Source organism: Leucoraja erinacea, chromosome 11 (assembly GCF_028641065.1).
Source record: "Leucoraja erinacea ecotype New England chromosome 11, Leri_hhj_1, whole genome shotgun sequence".
NCBI classification, from domain to species: domain Eukaryota; kingdom Metazoa; phylum Chordata; class Chondrichthyes; order Rajiformes; family Rajidae; genus Leucoraja; species Leucoraja erinaceus.
The window spans coordinates 38689317-38715080 of NC_073387.1; the positions used below are offsets into that span (position 1 = coordinate 38689317).

The 25764-nt window shown below is 43.5% G+C and overlaps 1 protein-coding gene across 2 annotated transcripts in view; it reads right to left on the minus strand.

Annotated features, from left to right (window-relative positions):
* Positions 1-23747, minus strand: part of sncb (synuclein, beta) — a 59149-nt gene extending 35402 nt beyond the window's left edge. The window contains exons 1-4 of one of the 2 annotated variants that reach the window (XM_055643071.1): positions 23590-23747; positions 23166-23309; positions 22602-22640; positions 14453-14604 (exon numbers count right to left, since the gene is read on the minus strand). In XM_055643071.1, the coding sequence (XP_055499046.1) occupies positions 14453-14604; positions 22602-22640; positions 23166-23286 (312 nt within the window). In that variant the 5' untranslated portion in view covers positions 23287-23309; positions 23590-23747. The other variant, XM_055643072.1, reaches the window with a different exon arrangement.
* Between the last annotated feature and the right edge of the window lie 2017 nt (positions 23748-25764).

The following is a 25764-nucleotide window of genomic DNA, read 5'->3' on the forward strand; positions in this document are numbered from 1 at the left end:
AGTGTGGGAGGAAACTGGAGCACCCGGAGAAAACCCTTGCAGTTCACGAGGAGAGCGTACAAACTCCATACATACAAATGTCAAAGAAAACGAAGGTACTGTGCCAAATGACTACTGTCCAATGGCAAAAATTTGATCAAGCTCGTAAGACATGAACGACCATGTACAAAGCTTTGCTGAATGTCTTTAATCAATTCATTTTCTTTCAAATTGGAGTAAATCCTCTCCAGTAGCTTCCCTACCTGCAGGAAGATTGTTCCCGATGTTAGGGAAGTCCAGGACAAGGGGTCACAGCTTAAGGATAAGGGGGAAATCCTTTAAAACCGAGATGAGAAGAACTTTTTTCACACAGAGAGTGGTGAATCTCTGGAACTCTCTGCCACAGAGGGTAGTTGAGGCCAGTTCATTGGCTATATTTAAGAGGGAGTTAGATGTGGCCCTTGTGGCTAAGGGGATCAGGGGGTATGGAGAGAAGGCAGGTACGGGATACTGAGTTGGATGATCAGCCATGATCATATTGAATGGCGGTGCAGGCTCGAAGGGCCGAATGGCCTACTCCTGCACCTAATTTCTATGTTTCTATGTTTCTATGTTTCTACCACTATGTAAAGCTCACTGGCCTATAAATATCTGAATTCTCTCCACTTCCCAAAAGAACAACATTGGCTGCTTTCCAGTCCTCTGGGACCTCATCTGTTTATGTTCTTTTGTTTATGTTCTCACTCTTTAACTGCTCCCATTTATTCATTGATCTGATATCGATGAATCTCCATGTTCACTACGTTTTGGTCCTCTCAGAAATATCAACCCTCTCCGCCTTCCCTGCGCCTTAACAAGCTTATTTTGTCTCCGAAGATAGACACAAAAGGCTGGAGTAACTCTGCGGGCCAGGCAGTATCTCTGGAGAGAAGGAATGGGTGATGTTTCGGGTCGAGTCTGGAGAAGGGTCTGGACCTGAAATGTCACCCATTCTTTCTCTCCAGAGTTGCTGAGTTCCTCCAACAGTTTGTTTTTCCAGCATCTTCAGTCTCTTATGTCTCCCCTTAAGATATTTTGAAATTAAAACCACATATGCAATAATATGTTTACATCTGTGTTATTTTCTGTGAACTATTTCACAAATTAAGAATTATATTGTAAATCAAAAAAACTGGAAAAAAAAATAAACAAACAAAATGCAGGAAGCACTCAGCAAATCAGGCAGCATCTGTGGAAAAAAAATACAGATTTAATGTTTCAGGTCAAAGACCCTTCATCAGAACTGTATTGGCATTATTTTATTTCTTTCCATAGATGCTCCCTGACCTGCTGAGTCTTTCTGGCACGTTCTGTCTAAGAATTACATTGGTAGTTAAACAATAACATTATATACTGTATAACATTATATATAACTGATATAACATTAAATACTGATATTTGACATTATGATATATTTGCACATTAATAAATGTTAATGAAATACAACATTTAAAACACTTTTATTTTGATTTCTTAAGATTGTAAACGCTTGATGGAAAACAAATGCTTGTGTTGGAAAATTTATAAGGAAGTTTAATACTCAAAGGGTCAGTGCAGGTTTGTTTCTCTGGAACTTACATTGACGTGAGGGAGAAGCAATAGGAGGTGATTAACAGGAGCAGATGGTACTAATCATTTGTGGCACATTTAAAGTCATCCCTGTTTTCTTTAGAATGGCGGATTCCAATCCAGTATTAAGCCTATAAGGAAAAATCTTTTCAGGGTCTTTATCTAGCTAAAAGCGCAAACTAGTCTCCGGCATGAAGTCTATTTAATTGAGCTGTTTGAGCGCTTAGTGCTGATATTCTCGGAGACACATTCTCTGCTAACTTTTGAAGAAATTATTCTCCAGGGCATCAATGGCATGAAGGCCAAAGTAATTGCTTTTAAACCAATAAATGCAAATCTGCTTTCATGACAATTTGTTAAAGAAATTATATCTTAGCTCACAATGCAGCAGTGGTTGGTTGGGTACCTAGAGATTTGGACACAGAACATTTTTTTAGCATTAAGTATATAAAAATCATTTATTTTTCCCTGGAGTGGAATGTGAATTTAATAATTTCGAGTTTGGTTGTGCCACTCTGCAAATTCAACTGGCACCTCCAATTGCAAATTGTACTTGTACAGCCATTCTTTGTTTTCCACATCACAGCACCTCCTGGGCAAAGTGTTCCTTTGAGGTATCGCCATGGAGATTAGCTCAACGTGTTCCGAGGTGAGTCTGTCTTGAGCACTCTCAGGACAACTAAGTACTGCTTAATCTAAAGCACTGCTCACCCGAGGCCCAGGAAGCCGTGACAGAGATGTTTTTTAAAAAGATGCGTATATACATTTACCTGCACACCCACAGTCTGCCCAACACTACAGATCTTGAGCCTTGGTGAATCTCTCTCTGCTTCCACATCCACTGATCTCTTGTTCAGTTCAACTTAGCAATTTTAAGGCCCAAACAAACCACAATCTCTAACCTCTTTTGGCATTACATACAGACATCCTAATTTATTACTCTTCCAGGCCAAAATACTCAAATGAGGATAATGAAGAGGCAATCTACATATGTGGGCTAATGGATATGCACGATGAAATGCTAAGCACATTGGGAAGCCAACATTTACTGTGTCTGAGAAGAGAAGAAATTGGCAGTAAATTGGTACAGAGTTCGGTTCAGAGCTTGGAGCCCATGCTTTCAAGATCACTCGTGGAGTGAATTATATTGTAGCATCTGATGGGCAGTTTTACAATTTGCACTGCAGCGCTTGCAGCGGCGACTCATCACCTGAGGGCTACAGTGAAGGCTCAGAGTGCGGCCATGCCAGGTCTTGTTGCTGCATGCCAGTTCACATTGCTGATGTTGTGTTCAAAAGTTCACATGTCATTTGATTCAATCCAAAGGATTACTCGGATTGCTGAGACACTGTCCTGAAGAATGGTAGAGGCTCCCTAGAGCAGTAAAGGTGTTGACCTTTACCAGGTTGATAGTGTTCAGGCTTCCAATGGGCCATTCTGACAATGTCCTTGCCTATCAACTGGTCAGGATTGCAGCTGTTCTGCTGTGATAATGCAGTCTACAGCATGGACATCTGGGCCAATTTGGCTTAAGACACCATCCAAGACTTAGAAACAAAGAACTGCGGATGCTGGTTAATACACAAAGTGCTGGAGTAACTCAGTTGGTGAGGCAGCATCCCTATAGTACATGTATAGGTGACTTTTTGGATCAAGAGCTTTCTTCAGACTGAATTGGAGATGAAATCTGGAAAAGGGGAAAGGCAGGCCAAAGCATGGTAAGTAATAGGTCTACATAGCCAGTTAGCAGATGGTTGGAACTAATGGCAGAGATTAAAAAAAGAAGGTGGATTTGATGAGTTGCAGATGTAAAGGCAGAGGGAGGAAACTGGCAGAGGGTGGGGGGCAGCAGGAAGGTGGTGGCAAGTGGAGGAGAACAATAGATGGAGTCCAGGTGGGGCAGAGGGAATGGGAGAGGAAGAGAGGTGGGGGTGGGGGGAGGTTCAGTTTGGGAGAGGAACTTCATCCACTGAAAGTTAGCCACCATCCGCTAACTATGTCGTAGCCACTGAGGTAACATTGCAATGGAAACACAAGAATGGTCATTAGGAGAATACTCCAGGGTAATACATTAATAAATTGACTTTACTGTTAATGACAATAATACAGTGTACGTGCATAACTTTACCTTTGGTACATGTGACAATAAAAGAACGATTGGAAAGAACAATTATTTGAAATAATTTTGTTTATAGGTTTTATTTGGTGTGTTTTTTTTGTAGAGGCATTTAATTTTGGATTCTGGCCAAGCAGAAGCTGTGATGGTTAGCGACAGTGGATAGGTATAAAAATATAGTGAATGAGGGAATTAGTTTTGCAGTTTGGATATTGCACTTGGTTAAATTTATCACAGGCATCCAGACTGAAAAAGAACAATCTAGATTGCCTCTGCTTTTCCTTTCATTACACCAACACATTGAGATGCTGCTGGAAAGGACACCCTTCATAGAGACAATAAAATGAGATTACGATCAGCTTGCAGGGCTCTGTGGTCTATCCCCTGCTCTTATTCTTATGTTCTTATGGACATGATTTGTAAAATGCAACAGGCATTATGAATTCTGACTTTGGTTCTGTACCCCATCTATAGCTGGAGTTGCACAAGTGAAGGTATCTTAGCTTCACATTCAGACTACTGGCCCGCCCCTGCACGCCCGGGAGCGGCGTCTTCCACCGGACAAACTCTGTCTCGCTCGGGAGAAGTTCCGCCTTATTGAGTCGCTGAGTATCGTGTGCCGTTCAGACAGCCCGTAGGCGTCCCCGCTACATATGGTCCCAAGGCATCCTTGCGGAGACTATCATTGGCTTAATGATGCCACCATCACTGACAGGTACCCGGTCCCCCACATTCAGGATTTCAATGTGCACCTGGCCAGGACTGCAGTGTTCTCCAAGGTAGACCTGGTGCGTGGCTACAATCAAATTCCCGTCCACCCCAACGACGTGCCCGAGACGGCCATCATAACACCATTCAGCCTTTTCGAGTTCCTGCACATGCCCTTCGGGCTTAAGAACGCTGCGCAGGCCTTTCAGCGGCTTATAAACTGCGTGTGCCGTGTCCTGGACTTTGTGTTTTATTAGCTCGACTTCATCTTGGTGGCAAGCCGCTCACGGCAGGAGCATTTTACCCATCTCCGCCAGCTATGCCAGCGTCTCAGCGATCATGGGCTGGCCATCAATATAGACAAATACCGTTTTGGGGTGACGTCCATTGATTTCCTGGGCCACCACGTAACTCGCAGGGTGCAGTGCCGCTCCCGGCAAAGGTAGACTCTGTGCGTCAGTTTCCACGACCGACCGCCGTGAGGGGCTTCCAGGAATTCATAGGGATGGTGGCCTTCTACCACCGCTTTGTACCGTCCGCGGCCAGGATCATGCGCCCATTGTTTCTCCTCATGGCGGGCAAATTAAAGGAGGTTGAATGGACTGATGAAGCGGTGGCAGCGTTCCACCAGGCCAAGGAGGCACTGGCCAGGGCCACAATGCTCGTGCACCCACGGGCGGATGCACCAATTGGGCTGACTGTCGACGTTTCCGAGGTAGCGGTTGGAGCGGTGCTAGAGCAGCTGATCAACGGGTATTGGCGGCCTCTGGCCTTCTTCAGCAGGCATCTCAGCGGTGCACAGTGGCACTACAGTGCCTTTGACCCCGAGCTCCTCACCCTTTACCTCAGCGTGCGCCACTTCCGCTATTTTTTGGAGGGGTGGACATTTACCGCTTACACAGACCACAAGCCCCTCACCTTTGCATTCACCAAGGTTTCCGACCCGTGGTCTGCTCGCCAGCAGCGGCAGTTGGTGTTCGCCTCTCAATGCACTACCTCCATTCGTTTCATCGAGGGCAAAGACAACAGAGTAACCGACGCCTTGGCTCGTCCCGTTTTGCAGGTGTCCGATGGCATTGACTACTCAGCCCTGGCTGCTGCCCAGCTGACGGATGATGAGATGTCCGCCTATAATACCGCAGTTTTGGGCCTGCGGTTGGAGGACGTTCCATGTGGCCCCGGGGGTGCGAGGTTGTTGTGCGACATCTCGACTGGTCAGCCACGGTCCATAGTTCCCATAGTGTTTGTGGTGCTCCACGGGCTGGCCCACCCTTCCATTCGAGCGACGATGGCCCTCGTGGCTTCACGTTTCATGTGGCACGGGTTGCGCAAACTGGTTGGGCATTGGGCGCGTACCTGCATCCCATGCAAACTGCCAAGGTACAGCGGCACATGCGGGCACCGCTCCAATGAGTTCCGTGACCCTCGCCAGCGGTTTGACCATATCCACGTGGACATCGTGGGGCCGCTGCCGCCTTCTCATGGCTTGACCGTGGTCGACCGTTTCACACCGTGGCCGGAAGCGGTTCCATTGGCAGAGACCTCTGCGGCCACATGTCTAGGTTCACCAGACTGATTCCTGGGATGTCAGGACTGTCTTATGAAGAAAGACTGGATAGACTTGGTTTATACTCTCTAGAGTTTAGGAGATTGAGAGGGGATCTTATAGAAACTTACAAAATTCTTAAGGGGTTGGACAGGCTAGATGCAGGAAGATTGTTTCCGATGTTGGGGAAGTCCAGGACAAGGGGTCACAGCTTAAGGATAAGGGGGAAATCCTTTAAAACCGAGATGAGGAGAACTTTTTTCACACAGAGAGTGGTGAATCTCTGGAACTCTCTGCCACAGAGGGTAGTTGAGGCCAGTTCATTGGCTATATTTAAGAGGGAGTTAGATGTGGCCCTTGTGGCCAAGGGGATCAGAGGGTATGGAGAAAAGGCAGGTACGGGATACTGAGTTGGATGATCAGCCATGATCATATTAAATGGCGGTGCAGGCTCGAAGGGCCGAATGGCCTACTCCTGCACCTAATTTCTATGTTTCTGTTTCTATGTGCCCTTGCATCAGGCCGTACGTTCCTTCCACTCTCCAGAACTGCCCGTTTGTTTTACTGCATCGGGACGCGCTCCAGAGATGCCCCTATAGTGGCCATACGAAGGTCAATTCAAGGTCCTCGAGTATGACCCTTCCATTTTTGTTTTGGACATGGGGGGGTCGTCATGAGACGGTATCCGTTGCGCGGCTGAAGCCGGCTTATGTGGACATCAGCCAGCCGGTGCTACTTGCGCGGCATCGCCCTCGGGGTCTCCCTCCATTCCGGCCCTTTCCCCAAGCACCCGCGCCGCCACCTTCGCCTGGCTCCTCGCCTTCATTACGAGCTCTCTCACGCACCTTATTGCTTACAAACGTTAGAAAACTTCCCATGGTCAAAAAGTTATACCTTCCGCCATGGTCCTCCGAACTATACTAAACTGCTACCCAATTCTGCGCAAGAAACCCAACAGCAAACACACCACTGACTACGTAATAAATCCCACCCACATAATTACAGGTAGACTAAAATTTAAAGGCAAATGCCATAATTAATGACACACAAAATAAAGCCAAATGGCCACTACAGAAGGTTAAGAATGGGCATGATCAAGGAATATAAAATGTAGACCAGGTAGATAACATGAAACATTTTGTCCATGTCAGAGATTGATTAGAGTAAGGGTATAGATTTAGGGTAAGAGGGATGAGATTGAGAGGGGCTGTTAGGGTATCCTTCTTTACCCAGAGATTAGCAAGTAACTGAAATGGACCTGGTTACTGACATTTTAGGAAAATATGCTGTCTGATCTGCTGAGAGTTTTAAGCATTTTCTATTTTTAATGCGAGTAATTCTTACTAGGGTCCTATGTGGGAGAGTATCAGTATGTGAAAATGGTCTGACATAGGCTAAATTCCTTTCAGCCCTGGCAACCACTCGCTAACAATTTATTGTACTTGAAATAATAATAAAAAACACTAAACATATATAGAATTAATGAACAAGCAACTAACCCTCAAGTCCTTACATCAGCTATTGGTTGTTGAACATGTCAGTTTTGGAAGTAGGATTGCTGGAGCATTGACCTCCAAAATGGCCAAGTATTATCGTATCATATCTATGCCAAATAATATTATAACCTGGACGGTTTATCACATTAGCAATGCTGAATATCAAAAACACCACAAAGCCATCTGTCCAGGTTCAGAAATACCGTGGAAACAATGACTGAATACATATTAACTTCCTCACAAATATGACATCTGGTACAATTGGGCCCATAAATGCATGCTGGATATCAATTCCGACCACATAACAAGTCAAACAGGTTCAACCAAGCCATATTTTGTTCTAAAGTGCTTTCTTTTAATTGAACTGCTTGCAAATCTTGAATTCCCGCTGCAACTATAAGCACATCTTAGCTGTAATGGTGTTTTAGATTTCATAGCAACTTGATTATTGTATTAATGCTTCTTTGAGCTACTTCTTTTCGGCTTAACTATTAATCTTGCTTTGTCTTATGGTTTTAAGTGCATTTTAAGTAAAACAAAAATTGAAATTATTCACCTAATAGATTATATTTTAAAGCCAGGGGCTTATTAACAATATAAAACCTATTTAAATCGTGATATTTTATCCCTAAATGGAGGAATGCTTTAATCATATTGAAGGGCTTTTGTATAATGTACGAAGGGGAAACTGGAGAAGGAACTATGTTTGTTCTCCCTGGAGAATAGAAGGTTAGGAGGGGAACATAATTGAGGTACATATACGTAAGTATGAAGGGTACAGATAGGCTAGCCTGCAGGAAACTCTCCCCCATATCAGAGATAGATAACACCAAGGACATCGATTGCGAGTAAAGGGGATCGAATTCAGAGGGGATTTGAGGGGGCCTTCTTTTCCCAGAGTGGCAAGAACCTAGAATGCACTGCTTGAGAGAATGGTTTGGACTAGGTGACTGATAGCATTTATGTCTTGATGAGCACATGAATGGCAGAAACATAGAAGGTCATGGGTCTAGTGTACTGTCAATATAATGAAAACTCAAATCTTGACCACTTCCTGTTAGAAAAAACGCTACCGCTTATAGCTGTGATTTATGGCCATCTTACTCAGAGTCCCCCTCTGCTGCGCAGGACAAGAAGAATTTTCCCATCGATGAATAATAAAAGACTTATTAATGTTTTAAAAAAGTTGAGATTCTCTCTCTTGGCAATCACGCCATTCCTTCTGGTGGGAGGGAGGAAGGACTATAAAACCTGGAAGTGTGGACTGCCTCAGTCTCTGCAAGATGGGAGAGCGAGAGGTCACAACTCTCAGACCGAGCTGTGAATAACACTGAACATATGTCTACTAAACTGTGGTTTTACTGACTTGCGAGTGTCCTGATTGAAAAGTGGTGTTGCCTTTACCTTATTGAAAAGTGGTGTTGCCTTTGCCTTATTGAAACGTGGTGTTGCCTTCTATATAATTAAAAGTCTAATCTTGACTTTTTGAACTGTATATTGATTTTAGAAGAAATGCTACCACGTACGACAGTGATTTTTGGCCATCTTACTCAGAGTCCCCCTCCGCTCATCAGGTGCTGAGGATTTTTCCCATCGATGAAAAGTAAAAGAATTATTAGTGTTTAAAAAATGTTGAGATTCTCTCTCCTGTCAATCACGCCATGAAGGTCACGCCCGTCTGGTGGGAGGGGGGGGGGAGGGACTATAAAACCCGGAAGTGCGGGCGTGGCTCAGTCTGCGCAAGATGGGGGAGGGAGAGGTCACGACTCTGTCTTCGGTGGCCTTGCGCTCTGCTTGAAATGGTATGAAACTGCATTTGAATTAGGTGGCCTTGCACCCTGCTTGAAATGCTATGAAACAGCATTTGAATTTGGTGGCCTTGCACCCTGCTTGAAGTGGTATGAAACTGCATTTGGATTTGGTGGCCTTACACCCTGCTTGGAGTGGCATGAAACTGCACTTGAATTTAGGGGCCTTGCACCCTGTTCAGTCACTCAAGCACCCTGCTTGAAATGGTATGAAGCTGCACTTGAATTTGGTGGCCTTGCACCCTGCTTGAAATTGAATTTCAATGAATAGCCGTGAGTAACTGCCAGCCCACCAGCCGTGAATGAGTGAGCTGCCAGCACAGCAGGCTTGAATGACTGATCCGCCACCCCAAGAATCCATTCGGCCCACAATGTCCATATTCGCCCAATGGAAACCAGTCCCTTCAGCCCACAACACCCATACCAGCACTCCAGAAAGCCCCCTTCCCCCTTCCCCCCCACCCACTTGCCACCAATATTGAAATTGGTGGAGAGGTGGAATATTGCATTGTGGGACCAGCACTCCTGTGTGAAGCTGGGACCCAATGGGTCCAACTTAGTCTCATATGTTATTATGTATAATTCTGAACACAGTTATTGTAATGGTGAAGATGCAAATTGTCTGCTTAATTTCTAATGCCTAAACATTCTCGTACATCTGATAAAATGAAATCCACATTTTACTCATCATCCAAATGCATCATCCAATGTAAATGGGTACTGCAGGACTTCTCAATGAAATTCTGCTGTATAATCCCCTTTTTCTGGGCCAGAAGAATTTCTGAGCATAATTTTTGCCATGGCCTCAAAGCTGTGACAATTATGATGCAGTTTACACATTTTTTTAATAAGATAGGTTTTGAGAACTGAGGGGTAATTTTTTCACACAAAGGGTGATGGATGTATGGAGTGAACTGCTGAAGTTGAGACAGGTACTATTGCAACATTTAAGAAACATTTACACAGGTACATGGATAGAATAGGTTTAGAGGGATATGTGCCAAACGCCTGCAGGTAGGACTAGTGTAAATGGGACATGTTAGCCGTTGTGGGAAAGTTGGGCCGAAGTGCCCATTTCTATGCTGACTCGATAACTGCGAGCAAAGAAAGTCAACATCATGGACATCTTTACATTCTCATGATTTTTTAAGAGCCTCAGTGCATAAGATTGTAAAGTAACATTGTCATCTGAAGCTGATTCATTCTGACTTCTGTCTTGCATCATTTGTTCTGCCTCAACTTCCTTTCATTTGAGGTTTGAATCTAACCCAAGATGTAAAGGATTATTTTCATCTGGAATCTAGGTTGAAGATTCTATCTGTCAATCCAAATGACCAGCATAATTATAAGCATCAATCTACTTGTAAAATAACAATGACCTTAACAAAGGTACACAGATGCCAGCTGTTCTATACCAAAAATTCTATCCATGTACCACAGATGTTGACTTGCGCACGAGAATGTTGTTAATTGCTTTGACACTAATACATTTTTAAAGAATAGATTTGCTGGTTAACTAACGTTCAAATTGTGTTCTGATGCTGAAAATACAATAAACTGACCAGCGTTTCAACTAAAATCAACATTTTATTTTTTAAGTATTTTATTTAGCTGTGCTTAAAAACTAGTTAATTTAAATGGATATATATTATCTGTATTCAAAGTTGGCATATAACCATATAACCATATAACAATTACAGCACGGAAACAGGCCATCTCGACCCTTCTAGTCCGTGCCGAAAACGTATTCTCCCCTAGTCCCATCTACCTGCACTCAGACCATAACCCTCCATTCCTTTCCCGTCCATATAACTATCCAATTTATTTTTAAATGATAATATCGAACTTGCCTCCACCACCTTCACTGGAAGCTCATTCCACACAGCTACCACTCTCTTAGTAAAGAGGTTCCCCCTCATGTTACCCCTAAACTTCTGTCCCTTAATTCTCAAGTCATGTCCTCTTGTTTGAATCTTCCCTACTCTCAGTGGGAAAAGCTTATCCACGTCAACTCTGTCTATCCCTCTCATCATTTTAAAGACCTCTATCAAGTCCCCCCCTTAACCTTCTGCGCTCCAAAGAATAAAGACCTAACTTGTTCAACCTTTCTCTGTAACTTAGTTGCTGAAACCCAGGCAACATTCTAGTAAATCTCCTCTGTACTCTCTCTATTTTGTTGACATCCTTCCTATAATTAGGCGACCAAAATTGTACACCATACTCCAGAATTGGCCTCACTACTGCCTTGTACAATTTTAACATTACATCCCAACTTTTATACTCAATGCTCTGATTTATAAAGGCCAGCACACCAAAAGCTTTCTTTACCACCCTATCTACATGAGATTCCACCTTCAGGGAACTGTGCACAGTTATTCCCAGATCCCTCTGTTCAATTGCATTCTTCAATTCCCTACCATTTACCATGTACGCCCTATTTTGATTTGTCCTGCCAAGATGTAGCACCTCACACTTATCAGCATTAAACTCCATCTGCCATCTTTCAGCCCAATCTTCAAACTGGCATAAATCTCTCTGTAGACTTTGAAAATCTACTTCATTATCCACAACACCACCTATCTTAGTATCATCTGCATACTTACTAATCCAATTTACCACACCATCATCCAGATCATTGATGACAATGACAAACAACAGTGGACCCAACACAGATCCCTGTGGCACCCCACTAGTTACTGGCATCCAACCTGACAAACAGCCATCCACCATTACTCTCTGGCATATGACGGCTTAAATAACTGCAAAGGCAAGAAAACTGCAATTTATTTTTATCGTCCAACTGATTAATGAATGACCAACTTACAGTAAATGCTCACTTTATTATATACTTTGGAGATTCTTTAAGTATTTAGTTTAGTTTACAGTATGGAACCAGACCCTTTGGCCCACTGACTATTGATCATCTCTTCACAATTGTTCTATGTTATCCCATTTTCTCATCCACACTCTACACACTAGGGGCCAATTAACCTACTAACCTGCACCTCTCTGGGATGCAGGAGGAAACTCACGCAATCACAGCAAAATCTTCGCAGCCAACATGCAGGGTCAGGATTAAACCCAGGTCTCTGGCGCTGTGAGGCAGTAGCTATGCTGACTGCTGACAAAAAGTCTAATTGTCAGCCGCCACCGAAAGTGGCAACTCGCCTGCAGTCCATCTGTTTTTTCTTTATTTTTGTTTTCTTTTGTCCTGTTTTAGTTAATTTTAGTTTATTAGGTTGTGTATGTGTTGGGGTGGGGTGGGAGAATCATGTTTTTGGTCTCTTCCTTCGGGGGGGGGTGCGACTTTTTTGCATCATAATCCCCCGTCTCCGTCTCCATCTGCGCTGTGGCCTAATGGCGGAGCTGGCGGCCTCGGGGCTGTGACGACGTTCCGGCATTCTGGCGGCGACCCGACTTCGGAGCTGTGGCGGCGTTCCAACTTCGGAGCTGTGGCAGCGTTCTGGCGGTGGCGACCTGACTTCGGAGGCTCGGCCATGGGCCCAGTGGACGACATCGTCGGGCGCTCGCAGGTCACAGGTTGTTGTCCTGTTTTTCCAAAGCTCCCGCAACAACAGCTTCATCCGCTGGACTGGAGGGTGGCAGCTTCCACCACCCCAGGCCGTGGAGTTTGAACTGGCCCGTTCGCGGAGCTCGGATTCAGCCGCGGGACTGACTTACTTACCATCACCCGGCGGGGTCACAACATCGGAAGCCTGGATCGCCTCAGCGCAGAGGGAGAACAAGGAGGGCCTAGATATGGCAATGCTGTTTTGGACTGTATATAAGAAAATAATTTCACTGTGCTTTAGCACATGCAACAATAAAAGTACCGTTGGTCACCGAGGCATGAAGCAACAGCATTAATTGCTACGGTAATGTGCCTCTCATCATCTAACTGCCAATAGTCTATCCATCTGCAGTCTACTTTATTTTGATTGCTATGCCTCACCTCACGTACTCTGCACATTGCAAAACTCCCACCCACAAATTATAACCTGCAGCAATTCACCCAGCAATTCACACATGAGCCTCACATATTGTTGGAAACACAATGACAACTTTGCCCACTTTTCTTTTTCTGGAGGAGGTAGCATATAACAGAACCACAAATAAACTGGAGGACAAGGCTGGTTGAAGGACAGGATATTGATGATCAAGGGAAAAGGCACTAATATAAGGAATCTGCGTATCCAATTCTCCTTTCCTCCTTACTCTTCTTTCTCGCAACTTCTAATTCACCAAGCTAAAAATGGGGTATACCCATACATCGTGCTTACTTCTCTTCAATCAGCATGGCCTTGTCCCTTTTCCTCCAAAAACTCAAAGGCTCAAAAACTGGAATGTTCCCAATTATAGTAGGGAGGAAGAAGCCAATGAGGCAATAAACAGCTCTGGTCAGAGACATGATGTGTTTCAGAACCAGAATAAAGGAGGGTCTATTCACGATGAGACCACAGATCTATAATATATATGGGGCAGAGGGCAAGAATATGACATCTGTTTGCTTGCTAAAAGGCTAGGCCACAGTTAGTTCTGCTCAAGGCACAGACAGCTAACATAAAAGACCTGAGATGTGCTTTGGGAAGCATGGAACTGCTGCAGAAAGCTCAGATTCTGAGATAAACTCAGATTGCTGCTATTGTGACAGAATACAACTGTTTCATTGTGTTCTAAACTGCAGTACATGCCAACTCTAATAGATTAGACAAGAATAGGAAAGCACTGTTAAATAAAACCCTGTAAATTAAGAAAGAGCACTGGCTGCAGTATGGAATTACAAAATAATCGGGTTCATGTCAAATCAATAACGTAGACTGATTTGTACCATTTTTTTTTCTGTTCTGTATTGTGCTATTAGTAGTAAGCTGTGCAAACACAAACTTACCAAGTAGGTGATCACATCTATACATTTTAAGCATCACTGTGACTTAAACAATGTATGCAAAATATCTAGCCCCCTCTTGAATTTGTGTTAACCTCAATTACATGTCAGTTAATAGAGAAAGTACATTTCAAAAACTGCTTGTGAATATTATCATCCAAATAAATTTAAGATGTTCAGTGTTCCCTGGGGTGTAATCATTGGTTCGTCATTATTATTTTAAGCCTATGTGAAGCTTATAATGAGTGGTTTTGATTTATAAACACAGCTGTAGAGGGTGGGGATGCAAGCTTGATGAAAGCTGACCTTTATTTCAGATGGGAAATCATCCTTTTTCACCAGACCAGTGGCTGCTGCAATGTTTCCAGCTCCATCCACGGTCTTCTGAGCCACAGCTGAGACTCCTGTGATAACAGCTCCACCCACTAAAGAGGCCTGCTCCTTCGTCTTCTCAGCCGCTAGAAAGCAAGTGTGAAAATATGTTGATACATATACAGAAAGAACATTTCTTATGTCAGTTCCTACTTTCCGATGGCAGTTTTCTGATCAATTTTAAGTGAATTACCCCAATTGTTTCTTTTTTTAAGCGGACCCTTTAAAAGTTTAGATTCGGATTCAATTTTAATTGTCATTGTCAGTGTACAGTACAGAGACAATGAAATGCATTTAGCATTTATATCCATAGGTTCAATATTAGGAGGTATAGGAGCCTAAAAACTGTAATGTCCAGATTCGGCAAAAAACATCTCCCCATCAACCCTTCTCCCCATCAGGCTACTGAACACTACAAACTCCAACTAAACTGCAAACTATCAATTTCCTGTATGTGCTCTGGACTTTGGGCTTGTTGTGTTTTTTTCCCCGTTTTAAAAAAAAAATTAATTAACTTATTTTGGTTTGTTTACATTATATATTCAATCCGGTGTTGATAAACATGTTGTGCTGTTGCTGCAAGTAAGAATTTCATTGTTCCATTTTCTATGCATGTAACAATAAAACACTCTTGACTCCTCATTTTGAGAGAAATGCATTAAAAATATCTAACTTATTTATGATAAAGGTAGGTTTTAAATAAGCTGCCTGTCCTTACATGGTCATGCACCATTGACTTTATTTTAGAAAATGAAAGATCTCTGCCTTAAAGACCAACTATTGTGACTGCATGGAAATAGGATTATAAAGCATGAAAGGATATAAAATACAAGTACAAGTTGATAATTCGGACCTTTAAGTCTGTTCCACCACTCCAAACTATCATATGGCTGATCATCTACATCAAAACCATATTCCCACTTTCTCCCTAAACTCCGTGTTGCCCTTTGTGTGGGGAATAATTTTAAAATAAAGTCTTTATTTGAAGAATGTTAACAATTCAATATCATAAACAGTTCAAACCTGTGAATGTTGCATCCTTCAAACTTTTCAATGACACCATGAGTTGGTCAAGTTATGACAACAAGATGGCTTGGGGCCCTGGCAGCTGAAGGCAGAGAGAGGCGTGAGCATGTAGTGTGCGTGAGTGGCACAGCAAAGACCAGCAAAACCTCTGCCAGTTCCATCCATGCTGAAACTCCTCTGAAGGTGAAGGTCTCGGTGATAAGAGGATCACGTGCTTGTTACTAAGTGTAGAAACAAGGAGTAGCAGACCGCGGCCGGCAGAGAGAGAGCTGCTGATCTGGCCACCGGTTAGAGGACCTGGCAGACCATAGACTGCAGGGAGAGTCGCTTATGCCCCTGTCCCACTTAGGAAACCTAAACAGAAGCCTCTGGAGAGTTTGCGCCCCACCCAAGGTTTTCGTGCGGTTTCCAGAGGTTCCCGGAGGTTTTTGTCAGTCTCCCTACCTGCTTCCACTACCTGCAACCTTCGGCAACCACCTGCAACCTCCAGGAACCGCACGGAAACCTTGGGTGGGGTGCAAAGTCTCCAGAGGTTTCCGTTCAGGTTTCCTAAGTGGGACAGGGGCATAAGGCAGTCCATGCTCATACCCTGAAGATGAGGAGGATGGAGCCAGTGATGAAGGCCACAATGGATATGACGGGCAAGGAGCAGGTCTGGTGGAAGAGAGTACCTGTGTCTGGCCTCCCACGCCCTTAAGGTCGGCTGTGGGAGGCACCCATTTAATCGAGCAGGATATTAAGTACAAGAGCTGGGAAGTCATGTTACAACTATACAAGACATTGGTAAGATCATATTCAGAGACTGAAGAAGGGTAACCCATTCCTTCTCTCTATAGATGCTGCCTGTCAAGCTGAATTATTCCAGCATTTTATGTCTAACTTCATATTTTGTGCATTGTATACATACCCTGCTATGGGAAGGGTATCAGTAAGCTGGAAATAATGCAAAAACAAATTACAAAGATGTTACTGGAGGGTTTGTGTTATAAGGAGAAGCTGGATAGGCTGGATCTTTTTCCCCTGGGGTCCTGGAAGATGAGGGGTGACGTTTTAGAGGTACATAAAATCAAGAGCCATAGATTAGATGAAAAGCAGCAGTCTTTTGCCCATGGTAGAGAGTTTAATATTAGAAGGCACAGGTCTAAGGTGAGTGGGGAAAGATTTAAAAGGAGCCTGAAGGGCTACTTTTCCCCCCAGAGGGTGGTGTATACATGAAATGAAGAGCCAGAGGAAGTGGTAGAGGAGGGTGCAATTGCAATATGTAAACAACACTTGGACAGGTAGACGTATAGGAAATATTTGTTGGGATATTGGACATCACAGGCAAGTTGTACTAGCTCGGTTGGGCAACTTATTTGGATTTGGTCCAAAGGGCCTGTTTCCATGCTATATTGCGCAGTGACTCTCTGACCTCTCCATCTGCACTGCATCTGCCTCAAGAAAAAGCTTTGCACAGCAGCACATCTGAAGTGTCCTCCTTTTCTCAGGAAATGTTACATGAATACTCACCTGCATCTCTTTCATTTCCCACACTTCTGCTCTCACCACACCTTTTCTCAGACAGAACAGGGAAATAATTCCCTCACTTTGCACCCCACATCTGTATCCAGCACATCATTCGTTGACATTTCCTTTAGTTACAACATGATTCCAGGTGAATCAACCCTTCTTCACAGGGTCCACCCATTGTTGCCTGCTCCTGCCCTGCTCCTCCCCTCCCCCTTAGCTCCTTATATTTGCAGTTTACGCTTTCAGTCCACTTGAAGGGTCTCGACTGGAAACATCGACTGATCATTTCCCTCCACAAATGCTGCCTGACTTGCAGAATTCCTCTGGCAGCTCATTTTCTTTTGCTCCAGGTTCTGAGTCTCCTAACCTGTTATGTGCCACAATGTTAGGCAAACAAGCAAACATTTCCTTTTCCAATAATAGCAGGGTAAGAAGAGGAGAAAATGGCACAGGTAGAACATGAGGCAACATATGAAGATAGGCACAAAATGCTGGAGTAATACAATGGGTCAGGCAGCATCTCTGGAGAAAAGGAATAGGTAACGTTTTGGGTTGAGACCCTTCTACAGACTAGAGAAGTCTTTTCTCCAGATATGCTGCCTGACCCTCTGTGTTACTCCAGCATGATGTGTCTATCTTCAGTGTAAACCAGCATCTGTAGTTTATTTTTATACAGGCAACATATGAAGGTCCATTTTGGCAATGAGTGAACAACTAATCATAACAAGCATTCAGGTTTCATCTTATTGAAAGAAGATTGAATTCTCCAATTTTCGATAAATAACCAGCAAACGCCCTTTCCCCTTTCCCCACTATCCCCCCACCCCTTTCTTCCCTATGCTTTACCTGCATGCACACACATTTCTCCCTTTCCCCTGCCCCTGTGCCCCATTCCATCTATATTCCTTCCTCTGGCTTCACGTTTTACACTTCTATTCTTATCTCCTCATTTCACTCCTTTTCATCTTTGGCCTTTGACCAACCATCTGCCAATCGAAACTGCTCCTCATCTGTATCCACCTATCACTTGCCAGGCTTTGTCCTGCCCCCGCCACTCTTCCAGCTTTCCCTTTCCTTCTACAATCAGTCCAATAAGGGTCCCAACCCAAAACGCTGCCTATCCCTGTCCATAAGAGACACTCATAAGTTCATGTTCATGATTGAGAGGATCAGAATTAGGCCATTGTTTATGTTTAATCCGCCATTCAATCATCGCTGATCTATCTCTCCCCTTCAACCACATTCTCCAGCCATCTCCCCATAACTCCTGACACTGGACACAGCCTGATCCGCTGAATTACTACAGCACCTTATGTCGTTATTCATTTTACCTTCTCTCTGATGTTAAACAGCGATGTCTGTTTGACAACACTGACAGAATATAAACACATTGCCATCAACATTTCAAACCATGCTTAGACATCTAACCACAAACTAATCTATACAAACATTAATTCATCACTGTGTATTTTATCAGCCCTTACATCCTGTGCATCATTTTTTGATCCAGAGCTTTGCCAGGAGCTATGGCAGGGCTCCAGACAACTGCTGACTTTCAGTGGATAGAATGCCCAGTAGGTTCAGCTTTGGATTGCAACTCTTGTCATGACTAGTGGTAGCTAAGCTGGCTGGAAGTTGAGAAACAGCAAAGGCATTGGATTGTGGCATATTGAAATCATTAAAACGGCTATCCTGAGGGGAGCAGCTGGTTCATGCTCCACAGATTCATTATCAATCTTCCAAGTTAAGACCTCAAAGATTCTCATGGAAAAATTGCTGGAGTGGTAGGACTTCTGCAAATCCCCTTTAGACATTTAAACCCAGGCCCATGATGGTAGCAGTGAAAGATTGGGTGGTTGCAAGATATGAGAGCAGTCTAAGCTCACATGGTTCATGCTGGAGTGTCCACTCCATCATTTATGCTGAAATGGCAGCTGAAATATAAATCAATCCAGTCAAACATTGTGATTAGGTGTGCTAGTTTAGTTGCTACCACTTTCTTATTAGGTAAGTCAGGTCCTAATCTCGAACAGGGATCTAAAAGGGGTCTAAATCTAAAAAGGAGTAACATGCTGGGGCAACATTAGAGTCGCTGCTTTACACCGGATGGCGCCGTACGATGGCAGACTCGCCAACAGTCTGCCTCATCCTTTATTGTTGTTTTTAGTCTGTTGTTAAATGTATGTTTTAGTTTTATCTTCAGTTTGTATTATGTGGGGGTGGGGGAAACTTTTTAAAATCTCTTTCCTCGACGAAGATGCAACTTTTTCCGTATCGTATCTCTGTCCGCACTGCAGCCTAAAATCGTGGAGCTGGTGGTCCCTTTGCTGGGGATTAACTTTGGGAGCTCCAACTGCGGCAGTCTGCGGACTTAACATCGTGGAGATTGCGAACCCTTTGTCAGGGATCTACTTCGGGAGCAGGAGCTTCGACCATCCCGATCTCGGGAGCTTCGATTGCCCCGATGTGGGAGCTTCGATCGCCAGCTGGGGGAGCTACGATCGCCCCGACTGCAGATGGTTTGACTGCCCCGACTGCGGGCGAAAAGGAGAGAAGAAGATAATACGTTATTGCCTTCCATCACAGTGCGCTGCGGTGGATATTTATGTTAATTTTTATGTAATTGTGTGTCTTGTTGCTTTTTTGGTATGACTGTATGGCAAATCAAATTCCTTGAATGTTTTTACATACTTGGCTAATAAATTAATTACAATTACAGCGCCAGAGACCCTGGTTCGATCTGGTCAATGGGTGCTGTCTGTATGAAGTTTGTACGTTCTCCCCATGATCGCGTGGATTTTCCCCGGGTGTTTTGATTTCATCCCACACTCCAAAGATGTACAGGTTTGTAGATGAATTTAGCTTTAGTAAAAATTGTAAATTGTCCCTAGTGCTAGAGTATGGGCTGATCGCTGGTTGATGCGGACTCGGTGGGTCGAAGGGCCTGTTTCAGCACTGTATCTACAATCTAAACAAAACTAATCCCAATACAGTCTGATCTCAGATCAGTCTGAAGAAGGGCTCGACCCGAAACGTCGCATACTCCTTTTCTCCATAGATGCTGCCTCTCCCGCTGAGTTTCTCCAGCATTTTCTGTCTACTTTCTAATCTTAATACAAAGCACTTTTGAAGGTTGTAGCTGGACTCCTTCTGTCATTCAGCAGTTTATGGACACTTTCCACTCTACCTATCAATGCATCCAGCATTTCATCATGCAACTCGTTATCTTGCTTCAACATGCTGCTCATTCAAAGTATTTATCTGATAAGTAATTTGCAGCAGAAACTGTGCTTGGCCTTGAGTAAAACACAAAATGCTGGAGTAACTCAGTGGCTCAGACAACATGTGTGGAAGGAATGAATGAATGACCTTTGGACCAAGACCCTTTTTGAAAGAAAGCAAGAAATGTTTTAAGGAATGATGTACAGTATGTTTAGATGATGTGCCTGTCATGGTAGACTATCTGGCAGTGTGTGAGGGTATGAGATTTGCAAATCATGCTGGTTTAGAGGTAAATATATGATGATGTGATGTGCCAAATGAAATGTAGGTCCCGAGGTGACAGAGATTGTTGTTAGTGAATGATAAGGTCATGTGTATTGAAGAAGGCTAGTGGTGCCTTGGGGAAGATACAGCATTTGAAGATATGTGCACTGACCTTGACCATGCTTATATAATCACTGCATATTTTGTCCCATTACATTTCCATGTGTGGGGTTGCAAGACCTACAATGATCTCGAGAGCTGAGTTTTCCCACTGCCCCGACACTTCTACTTGGAGGGAAAATACATCTCTATGACTAGAAAATCTCTCCTCTTTTGCTCATCTACCAAGACATCCAAGACATCCTGCAGCAATAAAGCCAGCCATCATTTATCTGTCTTTTAAGAGGTACTGGTTAGGCTGAAATCAGCTCTACTTTGCACCATTCACCCAAGTCAATCACAACGCTGTACACATGATAAACGCAAAGCCAATCAACAATGTTTCTGAAAAAGACACAGTGGTGGAGTAACTCAGCGGATCAGGCAGCATCTGTGGAGAACATGGATACGCAATGTTTTGGGACAGAACCCAAAACACTGCCTATCCATATTTCCCGGAGATGATGCCTGACTTGCTGAATTTAATCCAGCAGTTTGTGTCTTTATTTGTGAGGCAGCATCTGTAGTTTCAGATGTCACCAATGTTTCTTGCCTTGTTTGGTAGCAGAAACTATATTAATGTGATCAGGCACCAGTCACCATTTGAGATTTGAACTGTATTGAACAGAGTGCTGTAATCTTGCATTGCAATCCTAAATCTCATTTACCACTGCTACCAATTTAGCCCCCAGGGTTTTAGACACCGTTGAAGATGTTCAGCTAAGAAATGAAATAAGTAAAGTCATAAAGTGCTGGAGTAAACCAGTGAGTCAGGCAGCATCTTACTTCTATGAGCCATTGAATGCAAGACACCATGTGCAATATAATCACAGTCTTAATCTATTTAGCAGAATATTCATAAACTTGCTGTTAGTCAAGTTCGCGTTGTTGCCACAACTTTTGGCTAAAAATTGCTGTGTTGTTTTAACAGAAGTGCATTAAAATAACAATGAAGAAATTAGTTTGTGCAGCTTGGATAGTGAATATGGAGAGGATGTTTCCACTCATGGGAGAGTCTAAGACCAGAGGTCATAGGCACGGAATTAGTGGAGTTTCCTTTAGGGAGGAGATGAGGAGGATTTTTTTTTTAGTCAGAGGGTGGTGAATCTGTGGTATTCATTGTCACAGAAGGCTGTGGAGGCCAAGTCAATGGATACTTTTTAAGTCAGAGATGGATAGATTCTTGATTAGTAAGGGTGTCAGGGGTTATGAGAAGGCAGGAATATGGGGTTAAGAGGGAGAGATAGATCAGCCATGATTGAATAGTGGTGTAGACTTGATGGGCCGAATGGCCTAATTCTGCTACCATCACAAATGAAGATAAAATGAAGACTTTCACATTTTAAATGTCAATTAACAAAATAATACTTAATGAATATATTAAGGATTCATACCCTAAAATAAGACATGGCTGTACTGTGCTTCAATATGATTTTAATATCGCTAATTGCAAAAACTGAATTACCAATGCATTTATCTGGAAGGCAACCTTTTTTGTGGAATATTTTGCTCAATGCAGTGGGATTTGATCTCGGATTTAACTTCGCCATTTGCAAAAGTGCAATTACAGTTAACGGTTGTACAGGAGGATAAGGTATTCAGCTACAGGTACATAGTAATATTAAATACACTCCTGATTAGGGATTATTTTAATCTAAGCGCTATTGACATGTAAACGTCACTGGTATTACTCCAAATCATGTCGACAGACGGATCACTGTACGAACATTAATAACCTGCCCATTGAAGAACCAAAACCGATCTACAGCCCTCGATGTAGACGATAGAAATTATTTGTTTTCGATACACTGATTAACCCTGAATACTTTTGGATTGCTATACATACTTCTGGATTGCTATACATTTTAGTTCTTTAATCACGTCAACATTATGGTAAATTTACCTGAAACGACGCTTGAAACGCCTTCTTTGGTTTTGGACCCTAAGGAAATATTACATATAAATATCATTATTTTTGTGCATTTTTCATGAAACCGTCGATCTGCAAATTATTGTTTAAAAAAAAACGCTCGGCGCCTCCATTGTTTTTGTTACATTTGAAGGCATTCCCGCTGAAGAGGATGCATTGATATATCTTTGGAAAGGGATATATTTTGCAGGGCTAGATAGAGTGCCGTCTGGCTGGTCCATATGCTCAACGGAAATAAGTCCTTTGAGACTGAATCAGACCCCAGCAAGTAACGAGATCAGCTTTGAACGGAGAATACGACGTGCTCCCGAGAATTAAAAAAAAACGCTTTTAGTTTATTTTTAGCTACCGATTCCATTCATGTGTATTTGGAATATTTATTAAAATAAAATTGCTTTAGCACGTTAAGTATATACATCTCCAACTGTAAAAGTGACTTGTCAGCTACTTGAGAAGGCGATGTTTCATTGTGTAACGACACTGCCTTACACGACACGCTCGCTGCTTTAACATTGACCCTCGCCAGTCTGTACATACCAACATAAAGCACCCCTTCTTTAGTTTTCTCTGCCGCGTCTGCTACTCCCTGCTTGGTTTTCTCAGCTGCCGCAGCCACCCCTTCCTTTGCTTTGGAAAATCCTTTCATAAAAACATCCATTTTGGTCCTCGGTAAACGGAGCACTGCAGAATAAACATCTACTATATGTGATTTGTTTTTTATTCCCCCCCCCCCCCCCTCCCCCCCCCCCCCCCCCCCCCCCGAAAACCCTCCCCAATGAATATATACAGGCATCGACCGACAAATTACACAAACATCAAGCACTGACCTTTGTCAAACTGGATAATAATGGATTGGTTAGATTTGATCACAACATCGTCGGGGAGGGGAGGGTGGGCTTTCACATTAACCGAGGAGAGAAATAATCTTGTTCTGAGATGATGATGCCACCGATTAACTGACCTGTAAGATTAATGCTCCTTCGCGCTGTCTGTAGTAAACTGCTTCCTCAAACCTCTTCCGTATCTATTACTCTTCTGGAAGCGCGTGTGATTTCATCAAAGTGCCGTGCAACCACACACGGACACTCACACATCCTCCCCTTTCGAGGAATGTAATCCCCCTAAGACGAGTTACATTATTTTCACCGAGGATCTCGCGTCTCTCCCGTAACCACATTTTCTGCCTCGAAGGGGGTTTGCGCTGTAATTATGGGGCCCGAGCAATCTTCAGTTTTCTCTTTCAAACACACTTGAAGAGTTTCATCGCTCTACACTAAATCAATGAAGGAAAACGATTCCGAAGTAGGCGAAATATTAGAGGCGTATTCTCCAGGGATGTTGCCTGACCCGCTGAGTTACTCCAGCATTGTTGGGTCTTTCTTAGGCGAAATATTAATTAATTAACGGAGTCTGTTCCATTAACTATTATGGACAACAATAGTCGGGTGGCAGAAAGTGCACTGCCTAAGTACACGGCTTTGAAATACGCCTGTGAAATCTAATTTACCAACAATAAAGCAGAAAATGCTGGAAATAATCAACGAGAGAGATCCCCAGTGGGACCTGTGAAACTTGGGGAACTTTAAACATATTTTCTTAACTATAGTTTGCAACTTGTTGGTAAATTACATGGATTACATAGAGCAGTACAGCACAGGAAGAGACCCTTCAGCCCAGCATGCCTGTGCCAAACATGATCCCAATTTAAATTTATCCAAACTGCCTGCACCAGCACCCTGCCTATTTATTTATGCATCACTCTGGCTTATTCCACGGTTTGGGGCATCTTGTCCAAGAGAATACAAAACACCACTGTCCAGACAATATCCTCCCTTGCTTTGCTCATCATCCTGGGAAAGAGTTTATCAAGCTCTGTGATTTATCCATATTATTTGGGGGGGTTTTAATCACCCAAAGTTGCTGCCTTACAGACCAGGGTTCGATCCTGACTACGGATGCTGCCCTTTATGGAATTTGTACATTCTCCCGGTGACTGCGTGGGTTTTCTCCGGGTACTTCTGTTTCTTCCTGCACAAAGACGGACACGTTGGTAGGTTCGCAGCAGTCCAACGATAGGTTAATTGACTTCTGTAAATTGTAAATTGTCCCTAATATATAGGTAGTGCTCGTGTACGGGGTGATCGCCAGTCGGCGAGACATGGTGGGCTTGTTTCCACACTGTATCTCTGAAGTCTAAAGTAAAGACCTGTGTGGATCAGCTGGCAGAGGTATTCACAAACATCTGTTTACACTGGTTCATTCTATGGTCCCCCACCTGCTTCAGAATACCATCATCAACCCAGTGCTAAAGAAATGTAAGGTAGCATGCCTTATTAGCTATCATCCAGTGGCTTTAACATTCACCATCTTCAAGAGACTAGTGATGGCCACATAAACTCCAGCCTCCCAGCCAGTCTTGATCCACTACAGTTTGCTTACCGTTGCAACAGATCCACAGCAGCTAGCATCTCCCTGGCCCTAAACTTATCTCTGGAATGCCATGACAACAATGACTCCTACATTACTACTATTTATCAATGATAGCTCTGCTTTCAAATCCATTATCCCTTCCAAACTAATCTCCAAACTCCTTGATCTAGGAATTAGCACCCCTGCCGCTGCCATTGCAGCCTCGAATTAATTCTCAAAACTGGTGCCCCACAAGGATGTGTTCTCAGTCCCCTATTAAATTCCCTTAAACTCACCACAGTGTGGTCAAATTCAGCTCTATGTCCATCAACATGTTTTTAGATGACACCGCTGTGGTGGGCTAGATCATAAACAATGAAGAGAAGGAGTACAGGAAAGAGGTAGAGAACTTAGAAACATGGTCAGCGTTTCCTGTTTCTCGAAGGGCCTGTTTTCCACACTGTATATTTCAATCAATCAAAGCCTTTGTTACATCAGTAAGACCAAGTGTAGCATCGGCGACTGTTTCAATGAATACTTGGGCTCGGTACAAGGGCACTGAATACTTGGGCAAGGCCTGCTCCATCTTCTGGTTGAGAACCATTTTAGCTCCCCATTTCCAATCTCATGGTTTTTCTTTCATGGGCCTTCTACATTGCTGGGGTAAGGCCACACACCAACTGGAGGAACAGCATCTCGCATTCTGCTTGGGTAGCTTACAACCTAA